Source organism: Scyliorhinus torazame, chromosome 14 (assembly GCF_047496885.1).
Source record: "Scyliorhinus torazame isolate Kashiwa2021f chromosome 14, sScyTor2.1, whole genome shotgun sequence".
Classification (NCBI taxonomy): domain Eukaryota; kingdom Metazoa; phylum Chordata; class Chondrichthyes; order Carcharhiniformes; family Scyliorhinidae; genus Scyliorhinus; species Scyliorhinus torazame.
Genome location: NC_092720.1, coordinates 183442871 through 183466750, shown reverse-complemented (window position 1 = coordinate 183466750; position 23880 = coordinate 183442871). Strand labels below are relative to the sequence as shown.

The 23880-nt window shown below is 59.0% G+C and overlaps 1 protein-coding gene across 3 annotated transcripts in view; it reads left to right on the top strand.

The window, feature by feature from the left end:
- LOC140390264 (major histocompatibility complex class I-related gene protein-like) overlaps positions 1 to 23880 on the top strand; it is a 110769-nt gene that overhangs the window by 4816 nt on the left and 82073 nt on the right. For all 3 annotated transcript variants that reach the window (XM_072475274.1, XM_072475273.1, XM_072475275.1), the window contains exon 3: positions 492 to 764. In XM_072475274.1, the coding sequence (XP_072331375.1) occupies positions 492 to 764 (273 nt within the window). The remainder of the gene's footprint in view (positions 1 to 491; positions 765 to 23880) is intronic.

The following is a 23880-nucleotide window of genomic DNA, read 5'->3' as shown; positions in this document are numbered from 1 at the left end:
TATCCTTGCTACCCTCCTGAAACAGAGGAACAACATTGGCTATTCTCCAGTCCTCCGGGACATCCCCTGAAGACAGCGAGGATCCAAAGATTTCTGTCAAGGCCTCAGCAATTTCCTCTCCAGCCTCCTTCAGTATTCTGGGGTAGATCCCATCAGGCCCTGGGGACTTATCTACCTTAATATTTTTTAAGACACCCAACACCTCGTCTTTTTGGATCTCAATGTGACCCAGGCTATCTACACCCCCTTCTCCAGACTCAATATCTACCAATTTCTTCTCTTTGGTGAATACTGATGCAAAGTATTCATTTAGTACCTCGCCCATTTCCTCTGGCTCCACACATAGATTCCCTTGCCTATCCTTCAGTGGGCCAACCCTTTCCCTGGCTACCCTCTTGCTTTTTATGTACGTGTAAAAAGCCTTGGGATTTTCCTTAACCCTATTTGCCAATGAAAGGCTCTGATTGGTGGATTGTGTTTCTGATCAACAGGGATCCATGTTTACCAATCGATGATTGGCTGTGACCTGAGGGATGACGGGACAACGACTGGATTTAACCAGAAGGGGTGGGATGGAAATGATTTCATCAACTTCGACAAGCGTAACAACGTGTGGGTAACCCCGGTCCACTGGGGAGAGAGCATCAAAAACGGCTGGAACCGGGACATGGCCGACAATCAGGCATGGAAAGATTACCTGGAGGTGGAGTGTATCGAGTGGCTGAGGAAATACCTGGAGTATGGACAGAGGGAACTGAGAGTCGGTGAGTGAGGGGGAACTGAGAGTCGGTGAGTGAGGGGGGACTGAGAGTCGGTGAGTGAGTGAGGGAACTTAGAGTCGGTGAGTGAGGGGGGGACTGAGAGTCGGTGAGTGAGGGGCGACGGAGAGTCGGTGAGTGAGGGAGGGCCTGAGAGTCGGTGAGTGAGGGGGGGGGACTGAGAGTCGGTGAGTGAGGGGGGACTGAGAGTCGGTGAGTGAGGGGGGACTGAGAGTAGGTGAGTGAGGGGTGGGGGGGGGACTGAGAGTCGGTGAGTGAGGGGGGACTGAGAGTAGGTGAGTGAGGGGTGGGGCGGGACTGAGAGTCGGTGAGTGAGGGGGTGACTGAGAGTCGGTGAGTGAGGGGGACTGAGAGTAGGTGAGTGAGGGGTGGGGGGGGACTGAGAGTCGGTGAGTGAGGGGGGACTGCGAGTCGGTGAGTGAGGGGGGGCTGAGAGTTGGTGAGTGAGGGGGGGACTGAGAGTAGGTGAGTGAGGGGGGGGACTGAGAGTCGATGAGTGAGGGGGGACTGAGAGTAGGTGAGTGAGGGGTGACAGAGTAGGTGAGTGAGGGGTGGGGGGGACTGCGAGTCGGTGAGTGTAGCGCACAAAGACTCACGAGAGACGAATAGAGATGAAGTTGCTGAGGCTTTATTAAGCGTGACTTGTTCCTCGCAGTTCAGCAACAGACTGGCCTGCGGGGGAGAACTCCTGGTTCTTATACTCCGCCTTCAGGGCGGAGCGAGAGATAAACAGCCAACCAGGACCCGGGATCTGTCAGCCAATGACATCACGGCTTCAGAGTCCCACATGACCCCTAATGCGTACTACCACATTCACCCCTTGTTAAAAATGAACCCGGCGGGGTGGTGCTTCGCATGGTGGTAGGGGTTTACAAGGCTGGTCCTGGTAGGAAAAAAAACTTTTGCATGTCATCACAGTGCCCTACACTGGGCTATGTACAGGGTTTTTTTTTGTTTTGAACTATTTACAGTATTCGTAAGAGGGAAAAGGAAAAAAAAAACATTCTCGTAAAGTCCATAACATTCTAGTGTTACACCGATGCCACGAGTCGGGCGGGCGGTCTGGTCGTCCTTGTCGATCGCCTCAGCCCCGGTGGTGGTGGTGCTTGTTCCAGTGTTGTCGCCTCCGGGATCTTTACGGTTTCTGCTTCAGCTTCACTTCTGGTCGGACCTGGGAGGAGGACCGATCCTCCCGGGAAGGGGGCTGTCGCGGGGTGCGCCGGTGGCAGGGAGGGGGTGATTGGTGTCGAGGGGGTGTGCGTGTTGCCGGCGGGCGCCAGATCTCGCAGGGAGACAGTGTCCTGTCGGCCGTCGGGGTACTCCACGTAGGCGTACTGCGGGTTCGCGTGGAGGAGGCGAACTCTCTCGACCAACGGGTCCGACTTGTGCGCCCGCACATGTTTCCGGAGCAAGATGGGTCCTGGGGCCGCCAGCCAGGTCGACAGCGACGTTCCAGAGGAGGACTTCCTGGGGAAGACAAGGAGGCGCTCATGAGGCGTTTGGTTAGTGGTGGTACACAGTAGCGACCGGATGGAGTGGAGGGCGTCCGGGAGGACCTCCTGCCACCGTGAAACTGGGAGATCCCGGGACCGTAGGGCCAGTAGGACGGTCTTCCAGACCGTGCCATTCTCCCTCTCTACTTGCCCGTTCCCCCGGGGGTTGTAGCTGGTCGTCCTGCTCGAGGCTATACTCTTGCTGAGCAGGAACTGGCGCAGCTCGTCACTCATGAAGGAGGACCCCCTGTCGCTGTGGACGTATGTGGGGCAACCGAACAGTGTGAATAAGGTGTTAAGGGCTTTGATGACTGTGGCCGCTGTCATGTCAGGGCAGGGGATGGCGAAGGGGAAACGGGAGTACTCGTCCACCACATTCAGGAAGTATGTGTTGCGGTCGGTGAGGGGAGGGGCCCTTTGAAATCCAGACTAAGGCGTTCAAAGTGACGGGAAGCCTTGATCAGGTGCGCACTATCCGGCCTGAAAAAATGCGGTTTGCACTCTGCGCAGATGTGGCAGTTCCTTGTGACTGTACGGACCTACTCCATGGAGTAGGGGAGGTTGCGGGACTTTATAAAATGGTAGAACCGAGTGACCCCCCGGGTGGCAGAGTGACCCCCCGGGTGGCAGAGGTCCTCGTGGAGGGTTTGGAGACGGTTATTTTGTGCGTTGGCACATGTGCCGCGGGATAGGGCATCGGACGGCTCGTTCAGCTTTCTGGGACGGTACAAGATCTCATAGTTGAAGGTGGAGAGCTCGATCCTCCACCTGAAGATCTTGTCATTTTTAATTTTGCCCCGCTGTGATTTATCGAACATGAAAGCTACTGACCGTTGGTCAGTGAGGAGAGTGAATCTCCTGCCGGCCAGGTAATGCCTCCAATGTCGCACAGCTTACGCTATGGCTTGGGCTTCCTTTTCCACTGAGGAGTGGCGGATTTCTGAGGCGTGGAGGGTTCGGGAGAAAAAGGCCACGGGTCTGCCCGCTTGGTTAAGGGTGGCCGCTAGAGCTACATCGGAGGCATCGCTCTCGACCTGGAAGGGGAGGGACTCGTCGATGGCGCGCATCGTGGCCTTTGCGATATCCGCTTTGATGCGGCTGAAGGCCTGGCAAGCCTCTTGTCGACAGAGGGAAGGTCGTGGTCTGTATTAGGGGGCGGGCCTTGTCTGCGTACTGGGGGACCCACTGGGCGTAATATGAAAAGAACCCCAGGCAGCTTTTTAGGGCTTTTGAGCAGTGAGGGAGGGGAAATTCCATGAGGGGGCGCATACGTTCGGGGTCGGGGCCTATTATCCCATTGCGCACTACATATCCCAAGATGGCTAGCCCGTTTGTGCTAAAAACGCACTTGTCCTCGTTGTATGTGAGGTTCAAGGCTTTAGCGGTCTGGAGGAATTTTTGGAGGTGGGCGTCGTGGTCCTGCTGATCGTGGCCGCAGATGGTTACGTTGTCGTGACGAATGTGATATAAAATAGTTACTTTAGAGATATTAGTTAATGTAATGTAGAAATAAGCCACTTTGATTTTGGCAGATAGAGACAAAGGGATTTGAGACCGCATGGAAAAAGCAGGAAGAGGTATGTCTATGAGAGTGATGCTGCATTGATAGGGGCCAGAGAAAGGGATTGGAAGTGAGCCAATCAGAATAGATCAAACAGGTCAGGAGGGATATAGGCTGACCTATGGGCGTCGAGTATGTGAAACTTGATACCATTTGAATTGATTTGCAGAGATCCCTTTGTCTCTTTGTTCATTCGCTTTCTGGGATGTAGGAGACTGGATGTCTCTTATGTTTCTGTGAGATGAATTAAGCTTGCAAGCTAAATAAAATAACTTCTTTTTACGTGCGAATCCATCTCGACTTTTATTGAGGCCAGACTGTCTGAGAAAGAAATTTGGGAATCAACAGTCGAGGTACTGGAACGTGGCCTGCAACCCGTGTTGATCAACCATTCGGTCCATCTCTCGTTGGAAGACCGAGACCCCGTCTGTGACGCCAAATGGGACCCTTAGGAAGTGGTATAATCGTCCGTCTGCCTGGAAGGCTGTGTACTTGCGGTCACTTGGGCGGATGGGGAGCTGATGGTAAGCGGACTTGAGGTCCACGGTGGAGACCTTATATTGGGCAATCCGATTGACGATGTCGGATATGCGGGGGAGTGGGTACGCATCTAGCAGTGTGTACCTGTTGATGGTCTGGCTATAGTCTATGACCATCCTTTGCTTCTCCCCTGTCTTTACTACTACCACCTGTGCTCTCCAGGGACTATTGCTGGCCTGGATTATGCCTTCCTTCAGTAGCCGCTGGACTTCGGACCGAATGAATGTCCGGTCCTGGGCGCTGTACCGTCTGCTCCTAGTGGCGACGGGTTTGCAATCCGGGGTGAGGTTTGCAAACAAGGACGGGGGTTCAACTTTGAGGGTTGCGAGGCCGCAGATAGTGAGTGGGGGTATTGGGCCGCCGAATTGGAAAGTTAGGCTCTGCAGATTGCACTGGAAGTCTAATCCCAGTAATGTGGGCGCGCAGAGTTGGGGAAGGACGTAGAGCCTGTAGTTTTTAAACTCCCTCCCTTGCACCGTTAGGGTCACTATGCAGAAGCCTTTGATCTGTACGGAGTGGGATCCTGCAGCTAGGGAAACCTTTTGCGCACTGGGACGGATGGTCAAAAAACAGCGTCTTACCGTGTCGGGGTGGATGAAGCTTTCTGTGCTCCCGGAGTCGACCAGGCATGGTGTCTCGTGCCCGTTGATCAGCACCGTTGTTGTCGTCGTCTGGAGTGTCCGGGGCCGTGCTTGGTCCAGCATCATTGAGGCCAGACATGGTCGTAGTGCTTCAGCGTCTTCCTCGAACCCCGTGGAGCCGTCGATGCTGGGGTCCATTGTTGCCATCCAAGATGGCGGCGGGGGTGAACAAAATGGCCGCCCCCATGCATCGCACATGGCTGGGGGGTCACGATGGCGGCGGCGGTGGACAAAATGGCCGCCCCCATGCGTCGCACAGGGCTGGGGGGTCCCAAGATGGCGGCGCCCCTCCTCCCCTCGTGGTGGCCGGGACCCAAAATGGCGGCGCCTGCGGGTCGCACATGGGGCGCTGGGGGGGTTGGGGAGCGTTTGAAACGCGCAGGACTCCTTGTTCTCCGGGGACAGCGGTGGCCGGGACCCAAAATGGCTGCGCCTGTGGGTCGCACATGGGGCACTGGGGGGTTGGGGAGCGTTTGAAACGCGCAGGGCTCCTTCTTCTCCGGGGACAGCGGCGACCTCCCGGGACCGGCACACAGCCGCGAAATGGCCCTTTTTCCCGCAGCTCTTGCAAATCGCTGCGCGGGCCGGGCAGCGCTGCCGGGGGTGTTTCGCTTGGCCGCAGAAATAGCACCGGCTCCCCCGGGACGACTTGGCGTCTAAACCGCGCAAGCCTGTGGGGTGGGGGGGGTTTGTCGCGACGGGGGTCCACGGAACCCAAGGGGCTGCCGCGCGGTCGGGGCCATACGCGTGGGCGTTTCGCGCGGCCACATCTAGTGAGGCTGCAAGGGCCCGTGCCTCTGAGAGTCCTAGCGACTCTTTTTCTAAAAGTCTTTGGCGGATTTGGGGAGAGTTCATACCAGCCACGAACGCATCGCGAATGAACATGTCCGTGTGTTCAATCGCGTTTACCGGCGGGCAGCTGCAGGCCCGTCCCAAAATTAGCAGCGCGGCGTAGAATTCGTCTAGCGATTCTCCGGGACTTTGCCGTCTCGTTGCGAGTTGGTAGCGTGCGTAGATCTGGTTCACTGGGCGAACATAGATGCTCTTTAGTGCTGCGAACGCCGTCTGGAAATCCTCTGCGTCTTCTATGAGAGGGAAGATTTCCGGGCTTACCCTCGAGTGCAGGACCTGTAGTTTCTGGTCTTCTGTGACCCGGCCGGGGGCCGTTCTGAGGTAGGCCTCGAAACAAGTCTGCCAGTGTTTAAAAACAGCTGCTGAGTTCACTGCGTGGGGGCTGATCCTCAGGCATTCCGGGATGATCCTGAGCTCCAGAGTCCTTTAAGCACGCTTAATAAATTGTAGCGCACAAAGACTCACGAGAGACGAATAGAGATGAAGTCGATGAGGCTTTATTAAGCGTGACTTGTTCCCCGCAGTTCAGCAACAGACTGGCCTGCGGGGGAGAACTCCTGGTTCTTATACTCCGCCTTCAGGGCGGAGCTAGAGATAAACAGCCAACCAGGACCCGGGATCTGTCAGCCAATGACATCACGGCTTCACAGTCCCACATGACCCCAAATGCATACTACCACAGTGAGTGAGGGGGACAGAGAGTTGGTGAGTGAGGGAGGGGACTGAGAGTCGGTGAGTGAGGGAGGGGACTGAGTGTCGGTGAGTGAGGGGGGGACTGAGAGTCGGTGAGTGAGTGGGGGACTGAGAGACGGTGAGTGAGTGGGAGGGAGACTGAGAGTCGGTGAGTGAGGGGGGGGGACTGAGAGTCGGTGAGTGAGGGGGGGACTGAGAGTCGGTGAGTGAGGGGGGGACTGAGAGTCGGTGAGTGAGGGGGGGACTGAGTCGGTGAGTGAGGGAGGGACTGAGAGTCAGTGAGCGAGGGAGGGACTGAGAATCGGTGAGTAGGTGGGGGGCTGAGAGTCGGTGAGTGAGGAGATACTGAGAGTCGGTGAGTGAGGGAGGGGACTGCGAGTCGGTGAGTGAGGAGATACTGAGAGTCGGTGAGTGAGGGAGGGGACTGAGAGTCGGTGAGTGAGGGAGGGGACTGAGTCGGTGAGTGAGGGGAGGGGGGACAGAGTCGGTGAGTGAGGGGGGGACTGCGAGTCGGTGAGTGAGGGGGGACTGCGAGTCGGTGAGAGAGGAGGGGGGACTGAGATTCTGTGAGGGAGGGGACTGAGAGTCGGTGAGTGAGGGGGGTGACTGAGTGTCAGTGAGTGAGGGAGGGACTGAGAGTCGGTGAGTGGGGAGGGACTGAGAGTCGGTAAGGAAGGGAGGGACTGAGTCGGTGAGTGAGGGGGGGGGACTGAGAGTCGGTGATTGAAGGGGGACTGAGAGTCGGTGATTGAGGGGGGACTGAGAGTCGGTGAGTGAGGGGGGGGTACTGAGAGTCGATGAGTGAGGGGGGGGGACTGAGAGTCGGTGAGTGAGGGAGGGGACTGAGAGTCGGTGAGTGAGGGGGGGACTGAGTAGGTGAGTGAGGGAGGGACTGAGAGTCGGTGAGTGAGGGGGGACTGAGAGTCGGTGAGTGAGGGGCGACTGAGAGTCGGTGAGTGAGGGGGGGGGACTGAGTCGGTGAGTGAGGGGGGGGCTGAGAGTCGGTGAGTGAGGGGTGGGGGGGGATTGAGAGTCGGTGAGAGAGGGGGGGGGACTGAGAGTCGGTGAGTGAGGGGGGGACTGAGAGTAGGTGAGTGAGGGGTGGGGGTGACTGAGAGACGGTGAGTGAGGGGGGGGGACAGAGTCGGTGAGTGAGTGGGTGACTGAGAGTCGGTGAGTGAGGGGGGGACTGAGATTCGGTGAGAGAGGGAGGGACTGAGAGTTGGTGAGTGAGGGGGGGGACTGAGAGTCGGTGAGTGAGTGGGCGACTGAGAGACGATGAGTGAGCGGGGGGACAGAGTCGGTGAGTGAGGGGGGGTACTGAGTCGGTGAGTGAGGGAGGGACTGAGTGTCGGTGAGTGAGGGAGGGACTGAGTGTCGGTGAGTGAGGGAGGGACTGAGAGTCTGTGAGTGAGGGAGGGACTGAGAGTCGGTGAGTGAGGGGGGTGACTGAGTGTCAGTGAGCGAGTGAGGGACTGAGTCGGTGAGTGAGGGGAGGGACTGAGTCGGTGGGTAAGTGCGGGGGGCGACTGAGAGTCGGTGAGTGAGGGGGGGGACTGAGAGTCGGTGAGTGAGGGGGGGACTGCGAGTTGGTGAGTGAGGGGGGGACTGAGAGTCGGTGAGTGAGGGAGGGGACTGAGTCGGTGAGTGAGGGAAGGGACTGAGAGTCGGTGAGTGAGGGGGGGTCTGAGAGTCGGTGAGTGAGGAGGGACTGAGAGTCGGTGAGTGAGGGGGGGGACTGCGAGTCTGAGTGAGGAGGGGACAGAGTCGGTGAGTGAGTGAGTGGGGGACTGAGAGTCGGTGAGTGAGGGGGGGGACTGAGAGTAGGTGAGTGAGGGGGGGACAGAGTCGGTGAGTGAGGGGGGGGACTGAGAGTCGGTGAGTGAGGGGGGGACTGAGATTCGGTGAGTGAGGGAGGGACTGAGAGTTGGTGAGTGAGGGGGGGACTGAGAGTCGGTGAGTGAGGGGGGTGACTGAGTGTCAGTGAGCGAGGGAGGGACTGAGAGTTGGTGAGTGAGGGGGGGGGACTGAGTCGGTGAGTGAGGGGGGGACTGAGAGTCGGTGAGTGAGGGGGGGTACTGAGTCGGTGAGTGAGGGATGGACTGAGAGTCAGTGAGTGAGGGAGGGACTGAGTGTCGGTGAGTGAGGGAGGGACTGAGTCTGTGAGTGAGGGAGAGACTGAGAGTCGGTGAGTGAGGGGGGGGACTGAGAGTCGGTGAGTGAGGGGGGGACTGCGAGTTGGTGAGTGAGGGGGGGGACTGAGAGTCGGTGAGTGAGGGAGGGGACTGAGAGTCGGTGAGTGAGGGGGGGACTGCGAGTTGGTGAGTGAGGGGGGGGACTGAGAGTCGGTGAGTGAGGGAGGGGACTGAGTCGGTGAGTGAGGGGGGGACTGAGAGTCGGTGAGTGAGGGGGGGACTGAGATTCGGTGAGTGAGGGAGGGACTGGGAGTTGGTGAGTGAGGGGGGGACTGAGAGTCGGTGAGTGAGGGGGGTGACTGAGTGTCAGTGAGCGAGGGAGGGACTGAGAGTTGGTGAGTGAGGGGGGGGGACTGAGTCGGTGAGTGAGGGGGGGACTGAGAGTCGGTGAGTGAGGGGGGGTACTGAGTCGGTGAGTGAGGGATGGACTGAGAGTCAGTGAGTGAGGGAGGGACTGAGTGTCGGTGAGTGAGGGAGGGACTGAGTCTGTGAGTGAGGGAGAGACTGAGAGTCGGTGAGTGAGGGAGGGGACAGAGTCGGTGAGTGAGTGAGTGGGGGACTGAGAGTCGGTGAGTGAGTGGGTGACTGAGAGTCGGTGAGTGAGGGGCGGACTGAGATTCGGTGAGTGAGGGAGGGACTGAGAGTTGGTGAGTGAGGGGGGGGACTGAGAGTCGGTGAGTGAGTGGGCGACTGAGAGACGATGAGTGAGGGGGGGGACTGAGAGTCGGTGAGTGAGTGGGCGACTGAGAGACGAAGAGTGAGGGGGGACTGAGTCGGTGAGTGAGGGGGGGGACTGAGAGTCGGTGAGTGAGGGGGGGGTACTGAGTCGGTGAGTGAGGGAGGGACTGAGTGTCGGTGAGTGAGGGAGGGACTGAGTGTCGGTGAGTGAGGGAGGGACTGAGAGTCTGTGAGTGAGGGAGGGACTGAGAGTCGGTGAGTGAGGGGGGTGACTGAGTGTCAGTGAGCGAGTGAGGGACTGAGTCGGTGAGTGAGGGGAGGGACTGAGTCGGTGGGTAAGTGCGGGGGGCGACTGAGAGTCGGTGAGTGAGGGGGGGGACTGAGAGTCGGTGAGTGAGGGGGGGACTGCGAGTTGGTGAGTGAGGGGGGGGACTGAGAGTCGGTGAGTGAGGGAGGGGACTGAGAGTCGGTGAGTGAGGGGGGGACTGCGAGTTGGTGAGTGAGGGGGGGGACTGAGAGTCGGTGAGTGAGGGAGGGGACTGAGTCGGTGAGTGAGGGGGGGACTGAGAGTCGGTGAGTGAGGGGGGGACTGAGAGTCGGTGAGTGAGGAGGGGACAGAGTGGGTGAGTGAGTGAGTGGGGGACTGAGAGACGATGAGTAAGGGGGGGACTGAGAGACGGTGAGTGAGGGGGGGACTGAGAGTTGGTGAGTGAGGTGGGGGACTGAGTCGGTGAGTGAGGGGGGGGGACTGAGAGGCGGTGAGTGAGGGATGGACAGAGAGTCGGTGAGTGAGGGAGGGACTGAGAGTCGGTGAGTGAGGGGGGGGACTGAGAGTAGGTGAGTGAGGGGGGGACTGAGAGTAGGTGAGTGAGGGGTGGGGGGGACTGAGAGTCGGTGAGTGAGGGGGGGGACAGAGAGTCGGTGAGTGAGGGGGGGACTGAGAGTAGGTGAGTGAGGGGTGGGGGGGACTGAGAGTCGGTGAGTGAGGGGGGGGGACTGAGAGTCAGTGAGTGAGGGGGGACTGAGAGTCGGTGAGTGAGGGAAGGACTGAGAGTTGGTGAGTGAGGGAGGGACTGAGAGTTGGTGAGTGAGCGGGGGGGACTGAGTCGGTGAGTGAGGGGGGGACTGAGAGTCGGTGAGTGAGGGGGGACTGAGAGTCGGTGAGTGAGGGGGGACTGAGAGTCGGTGAGTGAGGGGGGGGACTGCGAGTCTGAGTGAGGAGGGGACAGAGTCGGTGAGTGAGTGAGTGGGGGACTGAGAGTCGGTGAGTGAGTGGGTGACTGAGAGTCGGTGAGTGAGGGGGGGACTGAGATTCGGTGAGTGAGGGAGGGACTGAGAGTTGGTGTGTGAGGGGGGGACTGAGAGTCGGTGAGTGAGGGGGGTGACTGAGTGTCAGTGAGCGAGGGAGGGACTGAGAGTTGGTGAGTGAGGGGGGGGACTGAGTCGGTGCGTGAGTGGGCGACTGAGAGACGGTGAGTGAGGGGGGACTGAGAGACGGTGAGTGAGGGAGGGACTGAGAGTTGGTGAGTGAGGGGGGGACTGAGTCGGTGGGTGAGGGGGGGGTACTGAGTCGGTGAGTGAGGGATGGACTGAGTGTCGGTGAGTGAGGGAGGGACTGAGAGTCGGTGAGTGAGGGGGGGGTACTGAGTCGGTGAGTGAGGGATGGACTGAGTGTCGGTGAGTGAGGGAGGGACTGAGTGTCGGTGAGTGAGGGAGGGACTGAGAGTCTGTAAGTGAGGGAGGGACTGAGAGTCGGTGAGTGAGGGGGAGGGACTGAGTAGGTGAGTGAGGGGGAGGGACTGAGAGTCGGTGAGTGAGGTGGGGGACTGAGTCGGTGAGTGAGGGGGTGGACTGAGAGTCGGTGAGTGAGGGGGGGGGCAGAGAGTCGGTGAGTGAGGGGGGACTGAGAGTCGGTGAGTGAGGGAGGGACTGAGTCGGTGAGTGAGGGATGGACTGAGAGTCAGTGAGTGAGGGAGGGACTGAGTGTCGGTGAGTGAGGGAGGGACTGAGAGTCTGTGAGTGAGGGAGGGACTGAGAGTCGGTGAGTGAGGGGGGTGAGTGAGTGTCAGTGAGTGAGGGAGGGACTGAGAGTCTGTGAGTGAGGGAGGGACTGAGAGTCGGTGAGTGAGGGGGGGGACTGAGAGTAGGTGAGTGAGGGGGGGACTGAGAGTAGGTGAGTGAGGGGTGGGGGGGACTGAGAGTCGGTGAGTGAGGGGGGGGGACAGAGTTGGTGTGTGAGTGGGTGACTGAGAGTCGGTGAGTGAGGGGGGGACTGAGAGTCAGTGAGTGAGGGGGGACTGAGATTCGGTGAGTGAGGGAGGGACTGAGAGTTGGTGAGTGAGGGAGGGACTGAGAGTCGGTGAGTGAGGGGGGGGACTGAGTCGGTGAGTGAGGAATGGACTGAGAGTCTGTGAGTGAGGGGGGGACTGAGAGTCTGTGAGTGAGGGAGGGACTGAGAGTCGGTGAGTGAGGGGGGTGACTGAGTGTCAGTGAGCGAGGGAGGGACTGAGAGTCGGTGAGTGAGGGGGGGGACTGAGAGTCTGTGAGTGAGGGAGGGACTGAGAGCCGGTGAGTGAGGGAGGGGGACTGAGAGTCGGTGAGTGAGGGGGGGGACTGAGTGTCGGTGAGTGAGGGGGGGGACAGAGAGTCGGTGAGTGAGGGAAGGGACTGAGAGTCTGAGTGAGGAGGGGACAGAGTCGGTGAGTGAGTGGGGGACTGAGAGACGATGAGTGAGGGGGGGGGACTGAGAGTCGGTGAGTGAGGGAGGGGACTGAGAGACGGTGAGTGAGGGGGGGGACTGAGAGTCGGTGAGTGAGGGAGGGGACTGAGAGACGGTGAGTGAGGGGGGGGACTGCGAGTCGGTGAGTGAGAGGGGGGACTGAGATTCGGTGAGTGAGGGAGGGACTGAGAGACGGTGAGTGAGGGGGGGACTGAGAGTCGGTGAGTGAGGGGGGGACTGAGAGACGGTGAGTGAGGGGGGGGACTGAGTCGGTGAGTGAGGGGGGGGACTGAGAGTCGGTGAGTGGGGGGGGGACTGAGTCGGTGAGTGAGGGGGGGGACTGAGAGTCGGTGAGTGAGGGGGGACTGAGAGTCGGTGAGTGAGGGGGGGACTGAGAGTCGGTGAGTGAGGGGGGACTGAGAGTCGGTGAGTGAGGGAGGGACTGAGAGTCGGTGAGTGAGGGGGGTGACTGAGTGTCAGTGAGCGAGGGAGGGACTGAGAGTCGGTGAGTGGGGGGGGGACTGAGAGTCGGTGAGTGAGGGGGGGGACTGAGAGTCGGTGAGTAAGGGAGGGGGACTGAGTCGGTGAGTGAGGGGGGGGACTGAGAGTCGGTGAGTGAGGGGGGACTGCGAGTCGGTGAGTGAGAGGGGGACTGCGAGTCTGAGTGAGGAGGGGACAGAGTCGGTGAGTGAGTGAGTGGGGGACTGAGAGTTGGTGAGTGAGGGGGGGCTGAGAGACGATGAGTGAGGGGGGGGGACTGAGAGTCTGTGAGTGAGGGAGGGACTGAGAGTCGGTGAGTGAGGGGGGGGACTGCGAGTCGGTGAGTGAGGGGGGGACAGAGTCGGTGAATGAGGGAGTGGGGGACTGAGAGACGATGAGTAAGGGGGGGGGACTGAGAGTCTGTGAGTTAGGGGGGGACTGATTCGGTGAGTGAGGGGGGGGACTGAGAGTCGGTGAGTGAGGGGGAGGACTGCGAGTCGGTGAGTGAGGGGGGGACTGAGTCGGTGAGTGAGGGGGGGGGACTGAGTCGGTGAGTGAGGGGAGGGACTGAGTCTGTGGGTGAGTGAGGGGGGGGACTGAGAGTCGGTGAGTGAGGGGGGGGACTGAGAGTCGGTGAGTGAGGGGGGGGGACTGAGAGTCGGTGAGTGAGGGGGGCACTGCGAGTCGGTGAGTGAGGGGGGGACTGAGAGTCGGTGAGTGAGGGGGGGACTGCGAGTCGGTGAGTGAGGGGGGGACTGAGTCGGTGAGTGAGGGGGGGACTGCGAGTTGGTGAGTGAGGGGGGACTGAGAGTCTGTGAGTGAGGGGGGACTGAGAGTCGGTGAGTGAGGGAGGGACTGAGAGTCAGTGAGTGAGGGGGGGGGACTGAGTCGGTGAGTGAGGGGAGGGACTGAGAGTCGGTGAGTGAGGTGGGGGACTGAGAGTCGGTGAGTGAGGGAGGGACTGAGAGTCGGTGAGTGAGGGGGGGGGGCAGAGAGTCGGTGAGTGAGGGGGGACTGAGAGTCGGTGAGTGTGGGAGGGACTGAGTCGGTGAGTGAGGGATGGACTGAGAGTCAGTGAGTGAGGGAGGGACTGAGTGTCGGTGAGTGAGGGAGGGACTGAGAGTCTGTGAGTGAGGGAGGGACTGAGAGTCGGTGAGTGAGGGGGGTGACTGAGTGTCAGTGAGTGAGGGAGGGACTGAGAGTCTGTGAGTGAGGGAGGGACTGAGAGTCGGTGAGTGAGGGGTGGGACTGAGAGTAGGTGAGTGAGGGGGGGACTGAGAGTCGGTGAGTGAGGGGGGGACTGAGAGTAGGTGAGTGAGGGGGGGGGACAGAGAGTCGGTGAGTGAGGGGGGGACTGAGAGTAGGTGAGTGAGGGGTGGGGGGGACTGAGAGTCGGTGAGTGAGGGGGGGGGACAGAGAGTCGGTGAGTGAGGGGGGGACTGAGAGTAGGTGAGTGAGGGGTGGGGGGGACTGAGAGTCGGTGAGTGAGGGGGGGGGACAGAGTTGGTGAGTGAGGGGGGACTGAGAGTCGGTGAGTGAGGGATGGACTGAGAGTCTGTGAGTGAGGGGGGTGACTGAGTGTCAGTGAGCGAGGGAGGGACTGAGAGTCAGTGAGTGAGGGGGGACTGAGATTCGGTGAGTGAGGGAGGGACTGAGAGTTGGTGAGTGAGGGAGGGACTGAGAGTCGGTGAGTGAGGGGGGGGACTGAGTCGGTGAGTGAGGGGGGACTGAGAGTCGGTGAGTGAGGGATGGACTGAGAGTCTGTGAGTGAGGGGGGTGACTGAGTGTCAGTGAGCGAGGGAGGGACTGAGAGTCGGTGAGTGAGGGGGAGGGACTGAGAGTCGGTGAGTGAGGGGTGGGACTGAGAGTAGGTGAGTGAGGGGGGGACTGAGAGTCGGTGAGTGAGGGGGGGACTGAGAGTAGGTGAGTGAGGGGGGGGGACAGAGAGTCGGTGAGTGAGGGGGGGACTGAGAGTAGGTGAGTGAGGGGTGGGGGGGACTGAGAGTCGGTGAGTGAGGGGGGGGGACAGAGAGTCGGTGAGTGAGGGGGGGACTGAGAGTAGGTGAGTGAGGGGTGGGGGGGACTGAGAGTCGGTGAGTGAGGGGGGGGGACAGAGTTGGTGAGTGAGGGGGGACTGAGAGTCGGTGAGTGAGGGATGGACTGAGAGTCTGTGAGTGAGGGGGGTGACTGAGTGTCAGTGAGCGAGGGAGGGACTGAGAGTCAGTGAGTGAGGGGGGACTGAGATTCGGTGAGTGAGGGAGGGACTGAGAGTTGGTGAGTGAGGGAGGGACTGAGAGTCGGTGAGTGAGGGGGGGGACTGAGTCGGTGAGTGAGGGGGGACTGAGAGTCGGTGAGTGAGGGATGGACTGAGAGTCTGTGAGTGAGGGGGGTGACTGAGTGTCAGTGAGCGAGGGAGGGACTGAGAGTCGGTGAGTGAGGGGGAGGGACTGAGTCGGTGATTGAGGGGGGGGACTGAGAGTCGGTGAGTGAGGGGGGGGACTGAGAGTCGGTGAGTGAGGGGGAGGGACTGAGTCGGTGATTGAGGGGGGGACTGAGAGTCGGTGAGTGAGGGAGGGACTGAGAGCCGGTGAGTGAGGGGGGGGACTGAGTGTCGGTGAGTGAGGGGGGGGACAGAGAGTCGGTGAGTGAGGGAAGGGACTGAGAGTCTGAGTGAGGAGGGGACAGAGTCGGTGAGTGAGTGGGGGACTGAGAGAAGATGAGTGAGGGGGGGGACTGAGAGTCGGTGAGTGAGGGGGGGGACTGAGAGTCGGTGAGTGAGGGAGGGGACTGAGAGACGGTGAGTGAGGGGGGGGACTGCGAGTCGGTGAGTGAGAGGGGGACTGAGATTCGGTGAGTGAGGGGGGGCTGAGAGACGATGAGTGAGTGGGGGACTGAGAGACGGTGAGTGAGGGGGGGGACTGAGAGTCGGTGAGTGAGGGGGGGACTGAGAGTCGGTGAGTGAGGGGGGACTGAGAGTCGGTGAGTGAGGGAGGGACTGAGAGACGGTGAGTGAGGGGGGGACTGAGAGTCGGTGAGTGAGGGGGGGACTGAGAGACGGTGAGTGAGGGGGGACTGAGAGTCCGGGAGTGAGGGGGGGACTGAGAGTCGGTGAGTGAGGGGGGACTGAGAGTCGGTGAGTGAGGGAGGGACTGAGAGACGGTGAGTGAGGGGGGGACTGAGTCGGTGAGTGAGGGGGGGGGACTGAGAGTCTGTGAGTGAGGGGGGGGACTGAGAGTCTGTGAGTGAGGGGGGGACTGAGTCGGTGAGTGAGGGGGGGGACTGAGAGTCGGTGAGTGAGGGGGGACTGAGAGTCGGTGAGTGAGGGGGGACTGAGAGTCGGTGAGTGAGGGGGGACTGAGAGTCGGTGAGTGAGGGGGGACTGAGTGTCGGTGAGTGAGGGAGGGACTGAGAGTCTGTGAGTGAGGGAGGGACTGAGAGTCGGTGAGTGAGGGGGGTGACTGAGTGTCAGTGAGCGAGGGAGGGACTGAGAGTCGGTGAGTGGGGGGGGGGACTGAGAGTCGGTGAGTGAGGGGGGGGACTGAGAGTCGGTGAGTGAGGGGGGGGGACTGAGAGTTGGTGAGTGAGGGGGGGGACTGAGAGTCGGTGAGTAAGGGAGGGGGACTGAGTCGGTGAGTGAGGGGGGGGACTGAGAGTCGGTGAGTGAGGGGGGACTGCGAGTCGGTGAGTGAGAGGGGGACTGCGAGTCTGAGTGAGGAGGGGACAGAGTCGGTGAGTGAGTGAGTGGGGGACTGAGAGTTGGTGAGTGAGGGGGGGCTGAGAGACGATGAGTGAGGGGGGGGACTGAGAGTCTGTGAGTGAGGGGGGACTGAGAGTCGGTGAGTGAGGGGGGACTGAGAGTCGGTGAGTGAGGGGGGGGACTGCGAGTCGGTGAGTGAGGGGGGGACAGAGTCGGTGAATGAGGGAGTGGGGGACTGAGAGACGATGAGTAAGGGGGGGGACTGAGAGTCTGTGAGTTAGGGGGGGACTGATTCGGTGAGTGAGGGGGGGGACTGAGAGTCGGTGAGTGAGGGGGAGGACTGCGAGTCGGTGAGTGAGGGGGGGACTGAGTCGGTGAGTGAGGGGGGGACTGCGAGTCGGTGAGTGAGGGGGGGGGGACTGAGTCGGTGAGTGAGGGGAGGGACTGAGTCGGTGGGTGAGTGAGGGGGGGGGACTGAGAGTCGGTGAGTGAGGGGGGGGACTGAGAGTCGGTGAGTGAGGGGGGGAGACTGAGAGTCGGTGAGTGAGGGGGGCACTGCGAGTTGGTGAGTGAGGGGGGGACTGAGAGTCGGTGAGTGAGGGGGGGACTGCGAGTCGGTGAGTGAGGGGGGGACTGAGTCGGTGAGTGAGGGGGGGACTGCGAGTCGGTGAGTGAGGGGGGACTGAGAGTCTGTGAGTGAGGGAGGGACTGAGTCGGTGAGTGAGGGGGGGGGACTGAGTCGGTGAGTGAGGGGAGGGACTGAGTCGGTGGGTGAGTGAGGGGGGGACTGAGAGTCGGTGAGTGAGGGAGGGACTGAGAGTCGGTGAGTGAGGGGGGGGGGGGACTGAGTCGGTGAGTGAGGGGAGGGACTGAGTCGGTGGGTGAGTGAGGGGGGGGACTGAGAGTCGGTGAGTGAGGGGGGACTGAGAGTCGGTGAGTGAGGGGGGGACTGAGAGTCGGTGAGTGAGGGGGGGACTGCGAGTCGGTGAGTGAGGGGGGGACTGAGTCGATGAGTGAGGGGGGCACTGCGAGTCTGAGTGAGGAGGGGACAGAGTCGGTGAGTGAGTGAGTGGGGGACTGAGAGTCTGTGAGTGAGGGGGGGGACTGAGTCGGTGAGTGGGGGGGGACTGAGTCGGTGAGTGAGGAGGGACTGAGAGTCAGTGAGGGGGGGGACTGAGAGTTGGTGAGTGAGGGGGGGGACTGAGAGTTGGTGAGTGAGGGGGGGGACTGAGTCGGTGAGTGAGGGGGGACTGAGAGTCAGTGAGGGGGGGGACTGAGAGTTGGTGAGTGAGGGGGGGGACTGAGTCGGTGAGTGAGGGGGGGGGACTGAGAGTCGGTGAGTGAGGGGGGACTGAGAGTCGGTGAGTGAGGGGGGGGTACTGAGTCGGTGAGTGAGGGGGGACTGAGAGTCGGTGAGTGAGGGGGGACTGAGAGACGGTGAGTGAGGGGGGGGACTGAGAGTCGGTGAGTGAGGGGGGGGACTGAGAGTCGGTGAGTGAGGGGGGACTGAGAGTCGGTGAGTGAGGGGGGGGACTGAGAGTCGGTGAGTGAGGGAGGGACTGAGAGTCTGTGAGTGAGGGAGGGACTGAGAGTCGGTGAGTGAGGGGGGACTGAGAGTCGGTGAGTGAGGGGGGGGGACTGAGTCGGTGAGTGAGGGGAGGGACTGAGTCGGTGGGTCAGTGAGGGGGGGGACTGAGAGTCTGTGAGTGAGGGAAGGGACTAAGAGTCGGTGAGTGAGGGGAGGGGGACTGAGAGTCGTTGAGTGAGGGGGGGACTGCGAGTCGGCGAGTGAGGGGGGGACTGCGAGTCTGTGAGTGAGGGAGGGGACTGAGAGTCGGTGATTGAGGGAGGGGACTGAGAGTCGGTGATTGAGGGAGGGGACTGAGAGTCGGTGAGTGAGGGGAGGGGGGACTGAGTCGGTGAGTGAGGGGTGGACTGAGTCGTTGAGTCAGGGGGGACAGAGAGTCGGTGAGTGAGGGGGGTGACTGAGTGTCGGTGAGTGAGGGAGGGGGGGACAGAGAGTCGGTGAGTGAGGGGGGTGACTGAGTGTCGGTGAGTGAGGGGAGGGGGGACTGAGTCGGTGAGTGAGTGATGGACTGAGTCGGTGAGTCAGGGGGGACAGAGAGTCGGTGAGTGAGGGGGGTGACTGAGTGTCGGTGAGTGAGGGAGGTACTGAGAGTCGGTGAGTGGGGAGGGACTGAGGGTCGGTGAGTGAGGGAAGGACCGAGAGTCGGTAAGGGAGGGAGGGACTGAGTCGGTGTTTGAGGAGGGGACTGAGAGTCGGTCATTGAGGGGGGTGAGAGTCGGTGATTGAGGGGGGGGTTTGAGAGTCGGTGATTGAGGGGGGGACTGAGAGTCGGTGAGTGAGGGGGGACTGAGTAGCGTGGTGTTGGGCGTTCTGACACACAGATGAGCCAACACGGTTGTATATGGTACAACGCTATTTTATTTAAACTTTCTATGTACAGTTTTGTCTTGATACTCTGCACGTGGGGATTCCCTGTTTGTGATCTTGTAACAGGTCTTGTCCGTGTCTTTGTCCCCAGACCTACTGACCACTAGGTGTCGTGCTCGTGCTTTTATGTAGTTGGTGTCCTTGTGTGTGATTGGTTGTGGTGTTGTGTGCTCTGATTTGTCTGTTGGTGTGTCCATCATGGTGTGTGTGTTTGAATATCATGACATCCCCTCTTTTTACAAAGATATGTGCCTACGTGGTAATAAATATGATCGCGTCATGAGTGCATCTAAGAGTGTGTGTGTGTTGTGTACAGCATGTGCATATGACGTAACTATTTACATGGGGCGATGTCGGGTGCGTCACATGAACAAGGTTGTACCATAACAGAACATGAATGCGAACGAGAAAAAAAACTTGAACAGTGGTCCAGTCAGACGATATCTGGAACGATGAACAACAACAGGTTATCATATAAAATTGTGTAACTTGTTAGACATATGAACGGTCTTATAAGTCCAGTCTAATGGGCTTGCGACGAGTTCGGGTTGACCGCCTCAAGGGTGGGTCAAGAACCACCGGCTGATGTGCAAGCATGGCCATGGGTGGCGATGGAGAGGGCGTGATCTGCGGCAGCTCCACAAAGTCATCCTCGGAAGCCTGTTGAGGATCTGGCGTGTGTGTCCTGTGTGGCTGCGAGCGTGGAAGTCGGCGAAGGGCGCGCCGATTGCGGCGACGCACTGAACCATCCGGCATGCGAATAAGGAAGGAGCGAGGAGCCACACGTCGGAGGACTTTGGCCGGTGCTGACCAGCCACCATACGGTTGATGGACGCGTACTTTGTCTCCGGAGGACAGGTGGGGCAGGTCCGTCGCTCGTGTGTCGTACTGACTTTTCTGGCGATCACGCTGCATTTGCATGTTATGAAGAACCCTCTCATGGTCCGTTGTTGGTGCCAGGATGGATGGTACCGTCGTCCTGAGGGAGCGACCCATTAGGAGCTGCGCTGGCGAGAGACCCGTGGAAAGCGGGGCCGATCGATAGGCCAGCAAGGCGAGGTTAAAGTCCGATCCGGCAGCAGCCGCCTTGCACAGGAGCCGCTTGGCAATGTGGACGCCCTTCTCTGCCTTCCCATTCGACTGTGGATGTAGAGGGCTGGATGTCACATGAGTGAAACCATATGCTGCGGCAAAGGATGACCATTCACGGCTGGCGAAACAGGGTCCATTGTCTGACATGACAGTCCTTGGAATGCCATAGCGAGCAAATGTTTCCTTGCAGGCCCCAATGACTGCGGACGACGTCAGAACATGGAGAGGCATGACTTCCGGGTAGTTTGAGAAGTAGTCTATAATAACGATGTGATCTCTGCCGAGCGCGTGAAATAGGTCAACACCCACCTTCGCCCAGGGGGACGTCACCAACCCGTGTGGTAGAAGCGTCTCCGGAGGTTGCGCCGGCTGAAACCTCTGACAGGTTGTGCAATTGAGCACCATGTTGGCTATGTCTTCATTAATACCCGGCCAATATACCGCCTCTCGGGCCCTTCGTCTGCATTTTTCGACGCCCAAGTGGCCTTCGTGTAGTTGATTAAGAATCATCTGGCGCGTGCTGTGCGGAATAACGATCCTGTCTAATTTCATAAGGACCCCGTCTATGTTGGTAAGGTCATCTCGCACATTATAAAACTGGGGGCACTGCCCTTTGAGCCACCCTTCCGTCATGTGGCGCATCACTTGCTGTAGAAGGGGGTCAGTCGCCGTCTCTGCGCGTATGTGGGCCAGACTTGGGTCATCAGCTGGCAGATTTGCTGCTGTCAGAGTCACATGTGCCTCAATTTGACGCACGAACCCCTCCGCATCTGGTGGTGTGCTCACTGCTCGGGAGAGCGTGTCCGCCACGATGAGATCCTTCCCCGGAATGTAGATCAGTTCAAAATCATACCTCCTGAGTTTAAGTAAGATGCGCTGGAGGCGAGGGGTCATGTCGTTCAGGTCTTTGTTAATGATGTTGACCAGGGGGCGGTGGTCAGTTTCAACCGTAAATCGTGGCAGGCCATATTCATAGTCGTGGAACTTGTCCAGTCCAGTTAACAAGCCCAGGCATTCTTTTTCTATTTGCGCGTAGCGCTGTTCGGTAGGGGTCATGGCTCGTGAGGCATATGCAACCGGGGCCCATGACGACGTGCTGTCTTTTTGCAGGAGTACCGCTCCAATACCAGATTGGCTGGCGTCTGTTGAGATCTTTGTAGGGCGAGCCGTGTCAAAGAACGCCAGCACTGGTGCCGTGACCAGTTTGTGTTTGAGCTCCTCCCATTCCAGCTGATGCGATTGCTGCCAGTGGAATTCTGTTGATTTTTTTACGAGATGGCGCATATTCGTTGTATGAGAAGCCAGGTTGGGAATGAACTTCCCAAGGAAGTTGACCATGCCCAGGAATCTTAGGACAGCCTTCTTGTCAGCCGGCCGTGGCATGGCTGTGATGGCGCTAACTTTGTCTGCATCGGGACGGACCCCTGATCGTGAGATGTGGTCCCCGAGGAATTTCAGCTCCGTCTGGCCGAAGGCACACTTGGCGCAGTTGAGACGCAGGCCATTTTGTCGTATGCGGGTGAAGACACGTCGTAGACGATGCATGTGTTCCTGCGGAGTGGTGGACCAAATGATGATATCGTCCACATATACACGTACCCCTTCGATGCCTTCCATCATCTGCTCCATAATGCGGTGGAAAACTTCAGATGCTGAAATGATGCCGAATGGCATCCGGTTGTAGCAGAATCTGCCAAAAGGGGTGTTGAACGTGCATAGCCTTCGGCTGGCCGGGTCCAATTGGATCTGCCAAAATCCTTTGGACGCATCCAATTTGGTAAATATTTTGGCTTGCGCCATCTCGCTGGTGAGTTCCTCTCGTTTCGGGATGGGATAATGTTCCTGCATGATGTTGTTATTCAGATCTTTAGGATCTATACATATGCGGAGCTCGCCAGAGGGCTTCTTTACACAGACCATGGAGCTGACCCATGGCGTGGGCTCCGTGACCCTGGATAGGACCCCTTGGTCCTGAAGATCCTGCAGCTGCAACTTGAGGCGGTCTTTGAGTGGCGCAGGAACCCTGCGAGGTGCGTGAACGACAGGGATGGCGTCCGGTTTGAGTCGAATCCTGTACGTGTATGGCAATGTCCCCATGCCTTCAAAAACCTCCTGGTTGTGAGCAAGGAGGGAATGGAGATTTGCGTGGAACTCAGCATCCGGGAAGTCGGATATCTCATCTGGAGAGAGAGACATAATGCGCTGTACCAGGTGAAGGACCTTACACGCCTGTGCGCCCAGTAACGAGTCTTTTGATGAGCCGACAACTTCGAAGGGGAGTGTGGCCGTGTGCATCTTGTGAGTTATCTGTAGCTGGCAAGATCCTATGGACGGGATGACGTTCCCGTTATAATCAACCATTTTGAGCTGGGATGGCGTGATGGGTGGTTTGACCTTCATGGCCTGGAATGCAGAATATGCAATCAAGTTGGCGGATGCGCCGGTGTCCAGACGGAAGGTGACGCGCGATCGGTTGACCGTCAGGGTGGCACACCACTCATCGGCTGGATTAATGGCATTGACCTTGTTGACATCGATGACGGAAACGCGGAAGGCATCTTGGTCATCTGCATCACTTAACTGGAAGTCATGATGCGTGGGCTGGACGGTCCTGACTTGTCTGCGAGATTGTCGGGGATCTGCAGGATCCATGGGTTGAGCCGAACGACAGTGGGCAGCATAGTGGCCCATCTTGCCACATCTGAGGCACTGTCGGTTTTTAGCAGGACATTGCCCTTTTAAGTGTACAGCTCCACAATTGCCGCACGTCATGACGTCATGACGTCACGGCGTTCGTTGCGCTATTGCGCATGCGCAGTGCGATCTTGCGGTGGGCGCGCCTGCGCAGTGCGTCCCTCGATGTGGCCATTATTTTTGGCGCGCACCAGCGCGGGAGACCGCGGGAAGTGGCCGCTGTCGTCCGGGCCGTGGGTCGGGAAGTAATCGACGGCCTGGATGCGTTCAGCGTTGTGGGCGGCCTGGCTTGCCGATTCGACGGCTGGGGACCCCCTCCGTGCCAACTTGGACGTCTGAAATCGGGCAAAACGATAGGTTGCATTCTCGTGGAGGACACAGGCTTCCACAGCAGACGCTAAGGTGAGGCTTTTTATTTTAAGAAGCTGCTGGCGTAGGCCACTAGAGACAACGCCAAAAACAATTTGGTCCCTGATCATGGACTCTGTGGTGCTGCCGTAACCGCAGGACTGCGCTAGAATTCGGAGGTGCGTCAAAAAGGGTTGAAAAAGCTCCTTACCTTGCAGGCGTTGCTGAAAGAGGTATCTTTCAAAACTTTCATTCACTTCAACCTTAAAGTGCTGGTCCAGTTTGAGGATGACCGTGTCATACTTGGATTGGTTTTCGCCTTCTTCGAACACCAGTGAGTTGAAGACGTCGAGGGCGTGCTGACCTGCGTAGAAGAGGAGCATTGCAATCTTCGTTTCATCCGAGGCACTCTGTTTTTCGTTGGCTCGGATGTACAGGTCAAATCAGTGCCTGAAGAGCTTCCAATTGGTACCTAGGTTCCCCGCGACTGGCAACGGCTGCGGTTTGTCGGTGCGGTCCATGTCCAGAATGGCAGGTTAGTTGGCAGGTATCGATCCACTCCTGTACCATGTGGTGTTGGGCGTTCTGACACACAGATGAGCCAACACGGTTGTATATGGTACAACGCTATTTTATTTAAACTTTCTATGTACAGTTTTGTCTTGATACTCTGCACGTGGGGATTCCCTGTTTGTGATCTTGTAACAGGTCTTGTCCGTGTCTTTGTCCCCAAACCTACTGTCCACTTGGTGTCGTGCTCGTGCTTTTATGTGGTTGGTGTCCTTGTGTGTGATTGGTTGTGGTGTTGTGCGCTCTGATTTGTCTGTTGGTGTGGCCATCATGATGTGTGCGTTTGAATATCATGACAAGTAGGTGAGTGAGGGGTGGGGGGGGATGGAGTGTCGGTGCGTGAGGGGGGGACTGAGAGTCGGTGAGTGAGGGGGGACTGAGAGTCAGTGAGTG